Raw genomic sequence first — 18,100 nt, forward strand, 5'->3', positions numbered from 1 at the left:
TCAGGCCCCCGCGGCCCAGCCGGGACCTGACGCCACCGGGTCCCAGCTCCCGCGCCCGGAGCGGGCACGGGAAAACAATGCCACTTAACATCGGGCGATGGTAGCCGCGTCCCGACTGAGGACGTGCTCGAGGACCCAACTCGCCACCTCCAGAGTATTGGCTCAAGCCCTCCCCACTGCGCTAACAGGGGGTGGCGGCGCCGTGGAATGCCGGCAGCTGCGAGGAAGGCCGGAGGACCCCCCCCAGACGTTCGAGGACTCCCCCGGAGGTCCCCCCCCAGACCCCCCCAAGACAGCCTGAGGACCCCCCCCCCGGAGGTTACCCTCAGAACCCAAGACGGCCCGAGGTCCCCGGGAGGTTCCCCAGACCCATGAGAACCCCCCAAGACGGCCGTGAGGACCCCACCCCCACCGCCGTGGACGGCCCCAGGGACCCTCCAGAATCCCCACAACACACACCACCACGACTCCAAGAATTACCCCAGGACAGGGCCCAGGACGGCCTGAAGCCTGATTAGGTGGCCAGGGGGATCGGTGCAAACTTGTCTAGCGCCCCAAACCGCCCACATAAACCAAACAGAACCCCGATTGTGCCAATCAGCCTCCTTTCTTTTATCTAAAAATTGACATTCACTCATTTATTCCTTTATTGCAATGAAAGGGGAAATCATGTTAGCTGCTGAATCAAACACCGACTCCTGCATTGTCCAAACCGGTCTTGTGGTTCCACCCTTAGTTACCTTGTTTACTGTGCTCCAGGGCACGTGTGTTCTAGAAGGCGGGGCCCAACTGGAGAGAATAGGCAAAGCCTTCCCGTGACAGTGGCTTACCTTAAATAGCTCACAATAACAAGAAACTGTAGTTATTAGTTGTTTCCAGAGTCAGGCCCCGGGGGTGTGGGTGTGGTTACAGGAACCTCTCTACAACAAAGCTGCGAACCCTGCTGGGACTGCCCAGGGTCTTAAGGGACGCCAAGAATCCCCTGGCCACCCCACTGTTTCTGGGGGAGCTTGAGGTCTTGCTAGTCAGATAGAAAACTAATGACCCTGCCAGTTTCCACAATTCCTGACTGTTCACTATCACCTCTGTAGAGCAGTCTCAAGGCCAGAAACAGGGCTGCCTCCCCTGGTCCCTGGAATCTGATAATAGAGGAAGTGCATCTTCTAACAAAAATAACTAAACAGTAAGTCATGGTTCAAACCTTGGAACATGGTTCAAACCATGGTTCAAACCTGCAACTGAAAAGCAACACCCAACTGGCCTTTCCATCTAGACTGCTTTTCAGACCAGTCTCCACGCTGGCATCACAACTCTATTCCTTCAAATAGTAACACATGAGCCAAAGCAGACTCACTGTGGCACTCACCTATGTAAAGGTATTTAATGGCCCCAATGATTCCTTACCACACCATGCCTAAATCCCAGTCTGGCCTTGCGGCCTGTGCCCACACCCAGCTCTTAGGGGGAGCCCTCTGATAATTCAAAGCTCACCAGCCTAGTTAACATCTCTGACTTTGCTCAAGCTGTCTCCTCTGCCAGGAAGACCCATCTCTTCTGTCTGTGCCATTAAAGAGCCAACCCCCCCCCCAAACTTGTCCCCAAATGGCATGTCCCCAAATGTCTCCTAGGAAGGAGCACCATCACATTGTTTTATCATAAACACTTGCTTCCTTTTGTACCAATCTCCCTAGATGTATCCTTGTCATGTGATATATACACCAACACACATCATCACGCAATGAATGTTTACTAAATGTTTCTTGAATGAAAAAATAAAAAAACTGGCTACAAGACTAAAAAGAAACAGGAACCACACAGATTTAGAGAAACCTGGTGGGTCACCATTATGATCCAAGGTAGGAAGTATTTCACCAAGCAGAAATACGTGATAAACTTTTACAGAATGCCTGACTAGCCTACGTGCTATGTTTGGCATGGCTCCATAGCTTCTAAGGCATAATCTTTGCCACTGTTACATTTAGTGTTGTTGTTGTTTTGTTTTTTTTTTTTTCTAAATCTATCTACCCCTTCCCATAGGCAATTTTCTCCTAGAGGAGCTTAGAGTTGTACTAACGTACAAAATAATTTTGTTAAATTCCCATCTTTAGAAGAATGGTGAAACTATTCTGTTTAGAGTATGGATTCGGTAACTGGACAGTTAGGAAGGCCTAGCTATATCCATGTATCCTTGAGGGCAGGACTAACAGAAGGTTGTATACGATAAGCCACCCAAACATGTGCAAGGACTGAATTAGTGCTAACCAGAATAGAAAGAAACATTTGGCTGTGGGAGCTTGGGTAACCCCTGTTGGCAGAAAGGAACCCAAGAGGAAAGGCTGTGGATAGCAGATAACTATTACACATTGAACAGGAAAAGTTTTGTATGTCGTGAACACTTTCATCATCCCTTATACAGAAATGTATCCCATACAAAGAACACTAAGGAGGACATGTTCGTATCAAAATGAGAAAAAAACAAGATAAAATAGATCATTTGTTTTAACACTGGGATGAGACTATAGTAATGAGTTCTTTGTTATAGAGAACTGATAACATCTAAGGAGATAAGTAGATTACAGAGCAGGATTATTGTTTTCATTGGTTGCCCCAGGGGGAGCCTGGGTGTCTCAGTCAGTTAAGCTTCGTCGGTCGGTCGTTGGCTCAGGTCATGGTATCACTGCTTATAAGTTCGAGCCCTGCATTTGGCTCTGTGCTGACAGCTCAGAGCCTGGAGCCTAATTTTGAATTCTGTGTCTCCCTCTCTCTCTCCCCCCCTCCCCCACTCACACTCTGTCTCTCTCTCTCTCTCTCTCTCTCTCTCTCTCAAAAATAAATAAACATTAAAAAAAAATGGTTGGCCCAGAAGTCCTAGAAAGTAGTATTTCTTGGACCTAAATAAACTGTTAGCTTTACCCACGCTGGTTCTCACAATCCAGATTTGAAAATGGAATCTTACTCCCCTGCTCAGAAGAAACAAAGTGATAGAAAGGGGAAATATTCAAAGGCCAAATAAAAGGTTCAGTTTAAAATAAGAGGGCGCATAGACTCTCAACAGATGCCTCCCTTAAAAGTCCCATATATGGGCAAAAGCTGGAAAAACAGCAATCCTTCAGAATTTACGAATAATCAAACAAAAAACCCGTGGAGCGCCGAATCAGCTGTCCATGGCCCTTTCAGAAATAATGTTAGATCATGAGCGTGATTTATGATGGCTTTCCTGCGTGCACTCGCTGGCTGATTTCTGAAGTTGTCTGTCACAGACAGCTTCCCGGGAAGAGGAAGCACGCTGCACGCGGTGCCTCTGGCGGCTGCTGACAGCAGCTCCCGGGAGCCAGCGAAGACACTCCTACACACTGCGATCCACTGAGGGTCAACTCCAAAATCCTCCCGACTAAATCCTTTCTGAGAATAGCTCCTGGGCTTCTCTTGAGCAATACTTGTTTGTTTACTTGTTCTAAAGAGCAAAGAGATGACCCGGGAGTGATAGGACAACTGGCCAATGAGTGCCCAGACATCCTCCAGGCCGGAGTATCTCTTCCAACCAGAAAGAGGAGAGGCGGGCCGGGCCGGGCAGGCCTGAGGTGCTGAACAACTTCTCGGTGTGACTCGTCCTCCATGTTGTGTGTGGCAAAAACAAGGTCTCCTACCCTGCGGTTAATGTTTCATGCCTCATTTAACAGATTCTTAGAAATAGCCGGACGGCAAGACTTACAGCCACGTTACATCACTAATGCTGGGGGCATCATGTTCAGTTTTTCAGCGGTGACCTTATTTCCTCCACAATTATGGTCATTTCATGTTATAGAAAAAGGAATAGGGTCGGAGTTATTTAAAACTGACACCATCTGGCTTGCTAGAATAATTCTATAATTTAAAAGCACCATGAGATTCCTGGAGAAAGCATTGAATAAATTTAAATGAAACATGTGTTCTAGTTTTTCCATAATTTATTTGGATTATTTTAAGAAACGGTGATATTTATATTATTCTTTTAAAAAATAAATCATACTATGATTATATTAACTAGCATAATATAATTCATGAATATTAACTTACCACTCGGAAAATTGGTCACTACATCAAACTTTTAAACTGCAATCTGAGGGCACATGAAATTTTTCACATATACTCAAGCACACTTGTTTTCTAAAGTTACACTAGGTTACATTATCTGTATGTTAAAATAAATCAGTAAATTTTAGATATGATTTAATATTAATTATATGAATATGGTATTCTTACATGGAGACGATGCTTGTGAGACACCTTTCCGTGCCCACTGCCGTGGATGATTTTCTGAGGCACACCTAGCGAGATGTGGTTTTAGCTGCAAGTAGGAATTCAAGGTTAGGGAGGACTTAGGCAGTCACTGTAAATGTGGACTTCAGTACTTGAAAATCACAGAGTGATCCTGAAGCATCAGTAGCTGGGCCCTTGAAGTCTATCCCTGTGGCTGCAAACTCAAGGCCTGGGGTAATTCGGTAAAGCTTTACGGATGCCTAAGGGACTAGGGAAATATGAAACTCTCCTTCCCTTCCCCCACCTCCATATGCCAGATATTGATTTTTTTTTTCCCTCCTGCATTTGGGAACAGTTGTCCAGCAAGAGAACAAAAAGTCCATTTCTTACAAAATAGCAATTAAGCCAAGAAAGCAACTCACCAGTCAATATTTAAAAAAAAAAAAAGAAAAAAACATTCAAGAAAAGCAGCATACAGTCCACACACTCTTTTAAGACTTCAACCCCGATCACTACGCTTTTGGCAGTAGGTAGGTACATAACAAACGCTTACTGGATTTCTTTCTCCATTTTTCACAGAATAAATACAAAGCAGCCAAGATAGTACACTTGGAGCTTGAAGCCTTCCTTTGGAACTTTGGAAACCAGATAGAATGTTTAAGTGGTGTTTATTCAGAGGTTTTTCAAGGTAAAGGACTGTGACAAAGGAGAAAAAACCTGGGGCAGAAAGCGACGCATGCACAAATGCCCTGTTGTCTAGTAAACAGCAGCGGGAATGAAGAGCCACAACTAACATCGTTGTCCTGGGCTTGGGAAAGAACTATACAAGGATCTGCGCCATGTTTGGCTTTTCTGAAGGGAAACCAATCCCAGCTATATTAAGACCACATCGAGGAACAGATTTTAGTATGTTTTATGCGTTTGCATAGTAACGCATGTAGCACAGTCCACTCCACCAAACGCGCACTTGAGAACGGCTTCCCCAAACTCAAACAGGAGAGAAGCCCGGAGATGCGGGAAGCGTTCAAAGTACGCGATGCCCACTGCAGCGCTGTGCGCACCGGTGCACGTCCCGCAGGCGTGGGCACGCGCGGGCAACCCGCGCCCCGCAGGCCCTCACCCCGCGCCCGGCGCCCTCAGCGGTCACTGCGCGTTCACACAGGGCTCGCGGGGGCGCGCGGCGGCGCGCGGCGGCGCGGGGGGCCCTTCCTCCCCCGGGCCAGTTCCCTAAGCGCTCGACACCGACAGGTGCCTGATCTGGACCCCAGACCCGTGGCGCAGCGGCGAGTGCACGGAGCGACTGCATTTTCGGGTCAGAACTTTGTCAGAGACGCGGCACCAAGCGAGGCGGGCTCAGTCGGAGAAGCTGGGCCCCGCGGGACTTCGGCGCGGGAGACGCTCTGACGCGGGGGCTACGGGGCCAAGACGCGCGCCCCCTCCCGCGAGCGCGCGCCCGGACCTCCACACCCCGCCCGGCACGCGCGCCTGCGCACGGAGGGCTTTCCGCTGCGCGCGCGGCCCCGCTTCCGCCACGCCCGCCATGGCGGCTACGGCGGCCGGCCCTGGCCCCGCCCCCTGGGACGCCGCACCGGTCACCTGACGCGGCTGCGGCCTGAAGAGACACAAGGGAAGTCGCTGTCGCCACAGTCGGAGTCTCCGCCGCCGCCTTCTGGAACAGCCGGGACCCTCCGCCTCGCCTCCCGCGCCATGCCGTCGGAGAAGACCTTCAAGCAGCGCCGCACCTTCGGTGGGTGCCGCGGCGGGGGGCCGGGCCCGCGGAGGGGCTGAGACGGGGAGCGTGGGGACCCAGGGCGACCAGAGTCGGCGGCGGGGGCTGACGGAGGGGTCGGCCGGGGGCTGAGGGGGGTCCGGGCCGGTGCCCGGGGGCTGACAGCGGGGCCGGGGCTCGGGGGCCGAGGGGGTCGGACCCAGGAGGGCCGACGGAGCGTCGGGGGCTGGTGCAGGTCTGAGGGAGGCCGAGGAGGGCCGGGGCCTGAGAGGCGTCGGGACCTGGAGAGCTGAGGGGGACGGGGCCTGGAGGGCCGACGGAGGGCCGGGGCCCGGGGGCTGACGTCGGGCCGAGGGGGCCCCGGGCCCGCCAGGGGGCTGAGGCGGGGACCCCGGGCGGCCAGAGTAGGCGGCGGCCGAGGGGGGAGCTGGCGGAGGGGCCGAGGGAAGGCCGAGGGGGGCCGGGGGCCGGGGGGCGTCGGGGCTGGCCGGGGGCTGGGGGGAGGGACACCGGGCGGGACGCGCCGGCGCGGAGCTGCTGAATCACCTCTTGGCCCTTCGCGGCGGCGGCGGCCCGGCCGCGGGCACCGCTGTGCAGCAGCCCTCCGGTGCGGGGCGGGGGGAGGGGGGGTGGAGGGGAGGGGTCGCCGCCCCGAGTGTCAAGTGTCGTGCCCGCGGGGGCGGCCGGCCCGGAGGCCCGTCTGCGACAGGTCCTTTGAAGGGGTGGCGTTAGCGTGCGAGTGAATCTCGTCCAGGTGAGGCCGGATCCCACGTGGTCGCTTACAAACGTCGGGTCCCCCTCGACGGAGGGGCTGTGGGCCGCGGAGGGCCCCGGAGGCGGGCGGCGGAGACCGGGCGTGGCGGCGCGTCCTGACCCGGTTCGCGGCGGGAGAGGGGGCCAGCGGCTCGCGGCCCCGCGGCAATGGGGACGCGGAACCGACGGGTGCTCCCCGAGGCCAGCACATCCCGCGCGGACGACGCGGCCCCCCGGCCGTGTGTTCGTGGGGCTGTTGGCAGCGGCCGCGGCCGCGCGGGCAGAGGGGGCCGCCGCGGGGCTCGTGCGTGTGCCCCGCGAGCCCCCTGCGCGCGGGCCTCCTCCTCCGCAGGGTCTGCCCTCCGTAGAGGGCCCGCAGCTCCCCGGGAGGCGAGCGGCGCGCCTGGGTCTGTGGCTGTCGTTAGGGACAGTCGTGAGCTCCTGCCCCTGCGAAGCCGCGCTCCGCGCTCGGGGAAGCGCCCGCCGGGCCGTGGCTCCGTCTGCAGACGCGGCGTGTACGTTAGCAGGACTTAGACGTGCCTTTCCCGGCGGGGATTTTCTCGCTCATGACCTTCGCGAGCTCTTCTGCAGCCCCGAGAGCAGCGTTGGAAGCAGGTTCCCTGTAGTATCGGGCTTCCGTCCACACCGACTCTTGCATTTATTTGGAAGCTAACGGGGGGGCGGGGGGGCTGGCTGGCGCAGTGGATAGAGCGGTGTGGGTCTCGATCTTGGGGTCGGAGGTTCAACACCCCCCCCCACGTTGGGCATAGAGCTGGCTTCAAAAAGAAAAAAAGTTAACTGGGGACATTGGTGTGGGAAAGATGCTTATTTTCCCATAGCTGAAACTATAGTTACTTTCCTTTTGCTTCGAGTATTTTTAGGTTACTCTAGAAAAATCTGAGCAAGAGTAGGTGGTAAGAGTAAGGAAAGTGAGATTAATGTGTTCTGATGAATTAGAGGGAATTCACCTGGAATCTGGCCCCTTTTTAAAAGATCCCTTTAGTAGTCATTTTCGCAGAAAAATATCGAGTGCCGTTTAGCGGCTTCTGCCTTTCCTGGCTCCGGGGCTGACAATTTTCACTTGATTTGTAGCCCAGTAAATGAGAGACGTTAATTCTTCGGTGAGAACCTCTTCACACACTCACACCAGCCCCAGCGAGCTCGAGCAGTTCTCTCTCTTTCCACGTGAGTGAGTTCAGGCTAATTCAGAGCTGAATAGAGCGCCGCTGATACCTTCTACCAGGATGCAGAGGGTTGAAGTGGACCCTGAGCTTCATCCAGAACAACCCCTTCCTTTTGTAGCTGAAGAAACTGGGTGGGGCCCACAGAGGTGACGATCGTGATCCACCTAGTGGCAGCGTCTGGACTTGCACTCTGTCGTCCGCCCTGTGTTTTCCGTCCTCCCGGAGGCCGCCGTCGTTTCCAGTACAGGAGATGGGCCAACACGGAGTCGAAAGGCATAGGGTGCCTTTGCACACAGGTGGAAGCGTGAGCTTCCAGAATTGTATTTGAGCGGAAAATTCTGGATTTGGTCTTCTCAGATGTAAAAGTTTTGCTTTAGCCCCTGGGGTTGCCCCAGTTTATTTAATGACACTGTTCTGCGATTCAGCGGTGAGCAGGCTTAAGCTTCTCCGTTAATAGCGGAAAAGTTTGCATGTCTCCGGGGACGTCTAGATGTGTTGGTCTAGAATAACTACTCTAAAAGGCAGACCTGTAGAGCAAGGTATATGGCAAAACGCAGGCAGCACTCCATGAACTGAAGCTGTACCAGTCGTTGAGGGATTGAATATCTATCACACTTACGATTTATAGACAGATTGGGGGCAATATTTATTATGCTTCCATTTCACTCAATGAAATAGTTTTATTTCAAATGCCTTCAGTCGTCCCAAAGCAACTTTGCAAATACGCTGGTCAACTAAGACACTTCGGACTCCTATTCTCCGTTTTTGTTTGTTTGCAAGGCTTACAAGGGTCTTAGAAGCAGGAGGAAAGGAATATGGAGAAGTATACCTGCATATGCATTTGGAGGAGTATTTATTCCCATTTTACAACTTTAATTTGTTTATTAAATTTGTTTATTATCATTTTCTGTGTACAAGCCTGAGCCCTGGGGGAATACAAAGATGACTAGAGGCAGGTCCCTGGCTGCCGGGGGCACTCTGTTGAAGACAAATGATAAACAGATCGCTACAACATTAAAAAAATACTTGAGTAAAAGAATTGCTCATATGTGCCTTTATCTGTGGTGTTGGTAATGTTTTTGTTAAATCTACTGTTAGTCTCGGAAAATAGCTGTCCACTTAAAAGAGTGAGGCACAGGCATGTCCCATATTTGCTGTGTTACTCCAGCTCACCCCTGCGTTTTCACTGCAACTGCTCAAGACACTTAAGACATTTCTAGGAGACTTTAACAGTATGTGTTTTCTTTTTCTTTTTTTAAGTTTATTTTTGAGAGAGAATCTCAAGCAGGCTTCACACTGTTAGCATGGAGCCCGGTGTGGGGCTCGAGCTCACAAACCGTGAGATCGTGACCTGAGCCAACACCAAGAGTTGGGAGCTTAACCACCTGAGCCCCCCAGTTCCCCAGTACTAAGTGTTTTCACCTTAAGGAAGTCACTCACCTTCATACTTTGATTTTCCCACCTTTAGTAAAAAGAATCATTTTTGTCGTTTGGGCCATGTTTTGGGGCTAAATCAAGATAAAGAAACTTCTGATACTACAGTATAAAAATTCTGATTTCTGACTTTAAAGTCTCATATTTAGAGCCTATTTTTATTGTATTTTTTTCCTTTTCCACTTGCCAAAACAAACCTGTTTCCTTGTATTAAAAAAAAAAAATCTCCCCCTTCTGTCTGAATGTTTCCAATTAAACTTTTACATGTATTATGATAAGTCTTTAAATGTGAAACATATTCCGGGGTAAATTAAAGAATTCTCATTCATTTGCTAGAGTGAATTAATTGTGATTTCCTCTAACCTCTGGAAGAATCTTCTCTGACAGAATGGAGATTTTTGTCGTGAAGAGGGTTGATGGCTAAGTCTCTATGGTAGAGCACCTTTTCCTGGGGTAAGACAGACAGGGACAGGGCTCGAAGCTGAGAGAGGCATTGAAGGGGAATCAGAAATAGAGAAGGATTTAAAAGATGATTCCAGGGAGAAAATCCTCCTCCTGTGTCTCCTCTACTCTCACTATTCTAATCACTGCTTCACTTTGGACCCTGGAGGTGTGGCTTTTCCACACATCGAACTGAATTCAGCTGGCTGTCCTAAAATTAAAAAAAAAAAAAATTTGTTTTACAGTCATCTCTGTACACAAAGTGGGTTTCTTTCTTTTTTTAAGTTTATTTATTTTGAGAGAGAGAGAACATGAGCAGGGGAGGAGGGGCAGGGAGAAGGGGGAGGGAGAGAATCCCAAGCAGGCTCCACGCCGTCAGCACGGGGCTCGATTTCACAAACCACGAGATCATGACCTGAGCAGAGATCAAGAATAGTGCTCAACCAACTGAGCCACTCAAGCAGCCCTATACCCAGTGTGGGGTTTGAACTCAAGATCAGGAGTCGGATGCTCAACTGATTGGTGGCTGTCCTACAGTTTAACTCAGTACTAACTCTTTACCTGGTGATAGCTTCAGATCCAACATGTTGATAAGAGTTAAGTCCCAAAATATTGCCCCTCCCCACCACGCCCAAACACTAATTCCAAGTGCAGCTTGTTAATCTGTGCTTCTGACCACTGGCTGGAAATCAGAGGTTCCCATAACCGCCCACCACCAACCGTGTTTAATTAAATTGCTGGAGTGGCTTGCAGGAAAGCTGTTTATTTACTAGATTACTGGATTATTACAAAGGATATTAAAGTACACAAAAGAACAGCCTCATGAAAAGTACTGGGGTGAGTTCTGGAAGAGTCCTGAGTGCAGGAGCTTTTGTCCCCGGGGAGTTTGGTATTCTCCCAGCACCCGGAAGTTCTGAGCCCCATCCTTTTGGGTATTTATGGAGATTTAATTACACGGGCCTGACTGGTTAAATCATTGGCCACTAATGATTAGTTCATCCTCCTAGCCCCTTTCCCCTCCCTGGTTGTTGGGGTAGGTCTGAAAGTTTCAAACCTCAAGTCACTGTTCTTTCCCCTGGCAGCCAGTCTCCCATCCTTAGGAGCTTTCCAAAAATCACCGCATTAACACAAAACTCAGACATGGTTGTTTGGAGTTTGTTATGGATAAACAAAAGATGCCCTTATCAATATCACTATTCTTGTTTAGAAAATTCCAAGGGTTTTGGACCAGATACGTCAGTCAGAATATTATAGATGGGAACCACTAGGTTAAGCTTACTATTAACAGTACCTAAGAAACAAAACAGGTTAACATAGAGGAAGGGATGGATGAATAAGATAAACAGGCAAATCATAAGAGATTTAAATACAGAAAACAAAATGAGGGTTGCTAGAGGGGTGTCAGGTCGGGGTTGGGCTAAATGGGCGATGGGCATTAAGGAGGGTACTTGGGGTGAGCACTGGGTGTTATATGTAAGTGACAAATCACTAAATTTGCAGTCTTTATAGTAGACGTGTTTATATTTAGTGATTTCTTAGAAGCTGTTTTAGAAATTTTGGGTGGGAAAATAGAAATAGAACCTAAACGTTCATAATTTGAACATGGGAATTATTTCACTCATTTTAGTAAATTTTTTTGAAATTCAAAAACAGTTGGTAATAGTGGTATATACTTTTATATAGGTCATAGCATCTTTTTTTCAAAGTCACCAGGATTTCTCAGGAAGCCCATGATATTGATCACTTACATAAGTGATTATATTAAGGGGGAGAATAGAGATTGTCAAAAAACTAGTATTCAACAGTAGACTTTGTGCTTTAAACTTTTAGGTAAAGGGAGGGGTGGGCACTGAGTGAAACTGTTTAAAAGTCAAATAGGAAATTCCTTTTACCCATATCTATTTTGGGCATTTTCTTTCCTTTTAAGGACTATATCATTGAAAAGCAGGAAGTGATAAGGGAACATTGTATTGGAGAGCCTATGGTTGATCATGGATTTCTGTACCAACTTAAACTATGGAAACTGCACAAAAATTGACAGGTGGTGGGAGTCCTTGGAGGAAAGATTGGTAATACCGTGCAGTCAGTCTGCTGATTGTATTTGACTGTGCCTGGGGTCCCAAACCCTTGAAACTAGGAATTCTGTACTCTTGGTCTTAGGCTATTCCACCTGCTATAGCCATGTAATTGCATGTTGGTTTACATGGAAGTTGCATTTGGCCTTACATGTCAGTTTACCAGATATGAAATGCCAGTGTTTGGTTCTTCTGAGTTCTAGGAAAGATACCCTTACTGCTCTACTCTGCCACAGCTAGGGATAGGTGAATTCACATATGGAAACCACCAGTGAAAATGCAGGAAAGAAGCTGCATTGTCACCGTTAATAATGCCTGTGTCTTTTCCTTTCATTGCAGAACAAAGAGTAGAAGATGTCCGACTTATCCGAGAGCAGCATCCTACGAAAATCCCAGTAGGTAGTCTCCAGCATCTGTGTTTCAGTCATTCATAATGTATGCAGACGGGAGCACTGCTTAAGTATTTTGGTACAACACCGCTGTGTGCAACCATGTGACGGGTTTCTACAAAAATCCTGACCAATAGCCCCCAGTGTCAGCTTCATGACCTAGAATTGAGATCACTTAATACACAGTTTTTTCATCTAACCCCATTGTTTCCTCCTGAGTCTGAGTTTGGTACCTTAATGTTACACACTTCACAAGTCAAATGTATTTATTTGGGGGAAATGAATAGAGGGGCTAGAACTGGTAGGAAGTATCCACTGTCTGCTAAAGTAAGCTGAGTACTGCGGTTGGAAACTCAGTAGTTCTCGGGATTTAAATGTGACTGCACATTCCAGGATGTCTTTTGACGCCCCAGAGAAGTCTCTTGTATTTGGCTTCTTCGCAGGAAATGGAGGAAAAACACTGCTCTTTCTTGTCACGTGTAGGTAGGTGCCTCAGATGCTTTTTGGTGTGCCCAGGAACCCACATCCTCTGCCCCAGATCCTTTGCTGGCAGACCCTAGAAAAGGTTTCTGCCTGAGGCACAAGGTCTAGTGGGTAAGAGGAACTCCTGGTTTCAGACAGAGGCTGAGTTCAGGCCTTAGGTTCAAGGTTACTAAGTGATTTTGAGCTAGTTACTAAAATTCTGAAAGGTGCTGCTACATCTTTATCTGTAAAATGGGAAGAGAATCCCATCCCATGTAGTTGTTGGAAAGATTTGCGTAATTCTGTGTACGTGGTTGTCACCTCCTACAAATTCTATAGACCCCTGAGAAACTCCACTGTTAAAAGCTCTGTGGCAGCTTTCGTGTTCGGCTTTGTGACATGTGATCTCATGCCAAACTGAGGGGAGAGGAAAGAGCCAGGGAGTTGGGGCTGTAAGGTACACAGAAAAGAGAAGACGGGTCTGCCCAGCAGTTTCCCAACTGTGGTGTCCTACAGTAAAAAACAGTCTGTTTTCCTTGGCCTGCTTAGAAATTTCAGTCTGTCCTGGTACTTGGTCAACATGTGGCCTGGGGGATTTCTTGAACTGTAAGGTTATCTTCACTTTGAATACCTGCTGTCTTATCTGCTAGCAGGTGCTAGCTGTTGGAAACAAACAGCCCAGTAGTCTGCCAGGGTTTGTGCCACAGCCTCCTTTTGAAACGCAGATATCTGCCTATGTTAGCAGTCCTTTCTGCCAGTTGTTTCCGGGTTTTGGCAGAAATCACGTGCTTATATTTCCCCGTTCGTGCTTGTGATCCCCTGAACAAGTCTGAGAACCACTGTCACAGGCACTGCTTGTTGAGAATCGGATGGAAGGACCGAAGGCAGAAGCAGCTCCGCCGGCAGTCTGGTCTCCACTCCTTGAGGGCAGCTGTGTCCTCCACGCTTCTGCCCACAGTGGCCGCCTAAGTGCAGCACTCAGGAGGGCACTCCTCAGATGCAGCCAGACGCCTTACCCCATGACTCACACACCTTCTCTCCCAGATTAGAAGGGTACCGGAAAAAGGAAAAAGAAGGGACAAGGAAGCCAGTCATTTGTAGGTGATGGTTCTCGTGGGGATGGCCAGTGCGGGCGAGTCAGGAGCAGCTCGAACAGCTCCTCTCCCCGCAGAGCAGCCTGAGCACCTGAGAGAGAGCAGGAGGTGCCCGAGGCCATCCTGTCCTGTGTCCCCAGGCTGCTGCTGTGTCCTCCTTTAAGGGAAAGGTTCTAAGGTCTTAAGTTTTTCCTCCGGTGCTTCTGCCTCTTCTTGGACCAGGAATTTAAGATTTCTGCCTTGCTTCTGATCTCTGCTACTAGTCAAACCCAGGCAAGTGTACTCTATCTACTGATTCTTTCCTGTGGATCATGTTGTGAACACACCCTGTGGATAAAAGTTCTAGATCTTACCAAGGAAGGTGATAACAGTTTGATTTGGCCTTACACAGAACCTCACGTGGGCTCCCTTACAGCGGAGCCATATACAGACAAGTCTCTTCCCCTTTTCTGAAGAAACATTATGTAAAGATTCCCATTCCTGACTCTCAGCTTCTCGTTGTGGCAGGGTATGGCTGTTTTGCTTTTGTAGTGGTGTAGAACTAGGGGAAAAACTGTCTTTCCTCTATGGAAAGGAAGTATGGCAAGGAGTTGATGGATTTATTTCAGTTCATGATGTAAAACTATTGACTTAAAATTTTTTTTTTTAACATTTTTATTTTTGAGACAGATGGAGCACTAGCCGGAGAGGGGCAGAGAGAGAGAGGGAGACAGAATCCAAAGGAGGCTCCAGACTCTGAGCTGTCGGCACAGAGCCTGATGCGGGGCTCAAACCCACAAAGATTCTTGACTTTTAAAACTCATTAAAGAGGGGCACCTGGGTGGCTCAGTCAGTTAAGTGTCCAACTTTAGCTCAGGTCATGACCTCAGTTTATGGGTTCAAACCCCGCGTCGGGCTCTGTGCTGACAGCTTGGAGCCTGTTTCAGAGTCTATGTCTCCCTCTCTCTTTGCCTCTCCCCTGCTCGCGCTCTTTCAAAAACAAACGTTAAAAAAATTTTTTTTAACTCTTTAAAGAAATATAGGGAACATTCTGTCAATATGAAAGAATCTTCAAGTCTTTCTGCACAAAATGTGTTTCCAGAACCAGTGAATCATTGTCTCTACTTGTCAGATATTTACTTAAGACTTTTTCCATGTCAAGTAGAGAAACAGGTCTAGTATGAAAAAAACATGAGTGTATTACCATAACAAAAAACTTCCACACTTCAGGGGCGCCTGGGTGGCTCAGTCGGTTAAGTGTCTGACTCCTATTTCAGCTTGTGTCATGATCTCATGGTTCCTGGGATTGAGCCCTGTGTTGTGTGTGTGGACCCCCAATGTGGGGCCTGCTTAGGATTCTCTCTCTCTGCCCCCCCCCTGCTCATGAGAGCTCTCTCAAAATAAACTTAAAAAGAAAAAAAGGTACGGGGCCTCTGAGTGGCTCAGTTGGTTAAATGTCCGACTTTGGTTAAGGTCATGATCTCGCAGTTCATGAGTTTGTGCCCCGAGTCAGGCTCTGTGCAGATGGCTTGGAATCTGGAGCCTGCTTCAGATTCTGTTTCTCTCTCTGTCCCTCCCCTGCTTGTGTTCATTCTCTTTCTCTCTCTCTCTCTCTCTCTCTCTCTCTCTGTCTCTCTCTCTCAAAAATAAATAAAAACATTAAAAAAGTTGTTGTAGAAGTACATCAAATTAAAAAAGATCTTACATATTTCAGAGGAAATGGTGGTGGTGTAATTGACAGACAGATTCAGAGCTTTACACTTTAAGCTGGCACCTAGCCTCTGTTCTTAGTATTTTTTCTTCTGACTAGTTAGTACATTTTCATGGTTCCAAGTAAAAAGAATACACAGCTCACCTCCTGGAGGCATCCACTGTGTATTGTGTGTGCCATATTCTGTAAGGGACAGAGTGTAAGCTGATAAATGATCACTCTTCACAAGAGCACTATGAGGAAACCAACAACTGTGCCGTTTCTGTTTCAGACCCCGTTTAGGTATGTGCCAGTTACAACATAGGAGGTATTTTGTCTGCTCTTCATAGTTAATGCTGATCTCACAATCTCTTTTCTGGCTATTTTTTTAGGTGATCATAGAACGATACAAGGGTGAGAAGCAACTTCCTGTACTGGACAAAACCAAGTTCCTTGTACCTGATCACGTCAACATGAGTGAGCTCATCAAGATCATAAGGTATATAATCACTTTTTTCTATTTCTTTGGGTAGCTTCTCATTCTTTATCAGACTTAGATAAATCTTTAGTGTTGTTGTTGTTGTTGTGTTTTGTTTCAAATTTTTATCTTCAGTTTTGATTAAGATCTCCACAAGCTCAATAAAACCTAAAGACATTTCCTTTCTGAGTTCTTCTCTCTTCCCTGTTGGATCTGCTGTCCTTCTGATTCTTTCATCATAACCATCTAGTATAGATGTTGTCTCTTGATCAGAAAAATTACAAGTTTTGTACAGCAAAATTAGTAAAAGAATGCAGACTTGGTACAATGGTAATATAAACTATATTTTGAAGTATTTCTCATACTAGACACTAATGGCTCTTCAGAGAGCATGCTAGTTTAAGACTGGCCTCAGGAATATAGTAAGAATAACCTATCAAGTATTACCACTAATATATCCTTTGTCAGTGTAATCCTAGGAAATGTCCTGTACTTTATGAGAAGCTTTGAGAGTAATCATCAGTAGGCATACATTTTATTTTGCCAGAAGCAGCATGTACAAAATCTTTGTACTTGTGTGTCAGTGGGGGGTGGGTGAGATTTTCACACATCCCGGGAATTGGTGTTCAGTATCTCTTCACATTATTTTTCTTTCAATAGGAGGCGCTTACAGCTCAACGCTAATCAGGCGTTCTTCCTGTTAGTCAATGGACACAGCATGGTGAGTGTGTCCACGCCGATTTCTGAAGTGTATGAACGTGAGAAGGACGAAGACGGGTTCCTGTATATGGTATATGCCTCTCAGGAGACATTTGGAATCAAAGTGTCTGTGTAAGACTAGAAAAATGCATCTGTTCTAGAATTTTTTTAAGCCCTTACCAAGGAAAAAAAAGGGATATTACCAACTGAGATTGATCCATTCATCCAATCACAGACCATCAAAAACAGTAGTGTTCCTGCCTAGGAGTTGTAGGAAGTTGTTTTGTGCTACAAGCAGAAAAATGGAGCTCCACATGAGCACATTCAGCTTTGGAAAAACCATTATTTAACCTAGGCTGTTTTGTTTTCAAATTTAGAGGTTTAAAAATAAAATACTTTGCATTCTAAGTTGCCGATAAAATAGACCTTCACATTATTCTAATGCTCTTTCCCTATGAGGAACTTGCAACATAAGCATTCAGCGAGAAATTCTTTTCTAGGTTCACAGAACCAGCCAACTTTTTGTAGAAGAGTTTCCACTCAACTAGAGAACTCTCTTTAAGAGGATCTTGGAAAGCATAAGTTGTCAAGCATAGCCCCCTTCCCGCCCGCCCACATTGGCCATAATAGTGGGCAAAAAGCAGGAAAAATCGAGGTGGATAAGAAAACTCTGAACTGCTGCTCAAGGTTCTCGACTCCTAGTGTAGTGTGCCCCAAGTCCATGCCTCCATGCCTGTGCAGTGCCATTGGGGGGGGGGGGGGGGGGGGGGGTTTCGTTTGCTTCTCTAGACAGTAAAGCACCACTGCTCAATAAGAACCTTGAATGATTTAAAATTTTGGTCTAGTTTCTCAAAGGGCCCAGGGAAGAAAAATGTGACATTTCTTCTGGTTTGCGTGTTCTCTGAGAGGTCAAACTGCCATCTGCTTTGGTAGAGAAACAAGCTGTTCAAGCAGTTTTGTTCCTTAGGTCAGTGGTAGAAACTACAGAACATGGCAACTAAAGCATTAAAATTCAGATGCACTCCCTCTACCTTTCAGCCTAAAGCTGTAGATGGTCCATGTTTTATGTTGTGTGTGGCTGTTACGAAAAAGTTGCCACATTTTTAAGAGTATTTCAGTTGTCACTGTAGGTCAGAACCGTCCTGGTTCCTCTGCTCAAAGTGCATGTCAGTTGTGAAAAGAACAGTAACAAAGGAGACATACACTCTTCGTGGATATCAGCGTCAAAAATTAGACATTTTCCGAGTTCAGCTAGAACCACCAATGCTTCCTACTACCTGCATGGGCTCACTATTTACTATTTTTGTGGGAGTGACGGAAAGATCACAGTCACCTTTAGACTGTACGTGTAACGAGCAGGTTACGTTTCACCTTTGTGTATTTAGACGTGTGTGGAATACCCGGACCTGTTAGTGGAAGTTACTTATTAATGGGGGGGGGGGGGGGGGGGGGGG

The 18,100-nt window shown here is 47.8% G+C and overlaps 2 protein-coding genes across 2 annotated transcripts in view; one reads left to right on the top strand and one right to left on the bottom strand.

Moving 5' to 3' along the window:
* The window catches only part of FBXO31 (F-box protein 31), a 48,667-nt gene extending 42,748 nt beyond the window's left edge, over nucleotides 1–5,919 (bottom strand). The window contains exon 1 of the mRNA XM_049622636.1: nucleotides 5,836–5,919. The gene's annotated coding sequence lies outside the window, so the exon portion shown is untranslated. The remainder of the gene's footprint in view (nucleotides 1–5,835) is intronic.
* On the top strand, nucleotides 5,902–17,626 carry MAP1LC3B (microtubule associated protein 1 light chain 3 beta). Its single transcript, XM_049622649.1, has 4 exons — nucleotides 5,902–5,986; nucleotides 12,195–12,250; nucleotides 15,862–15,968; nucleotides 16,608–17,626. Exons 1-4 carry the CDS (start codon nucleotides 5,947–5,949, stop codon nucleotides 16,780–16,782), a joined length of 378 nt encoding a protein of 125 aa, XP_049478606.1. The 5' UTR covers nucleotides 5,902–5,946; the 3' UTR covers nucleotides 16,783–17,626.
* The last annotated feature ends 474 nt before the right edge of the window (nucleotides 17,627–18,100 follow it).

This window comes from Panthera uncia (assembly GCF_023721935.1).
Source record: "Panthera uncia isolate 11264 chromosome E2 unlocalized genomic scaffold, Puncia_PCG_1.0 HiC_scaffold_20, whole genome shotgun sequence".
In the NCBI taxonomy this organism is placed as follows: Eukaryota; Metazoa; Chordata; class Mammalia; order Carnivora; family Felidae; genus Panthera; species Panthera uncia.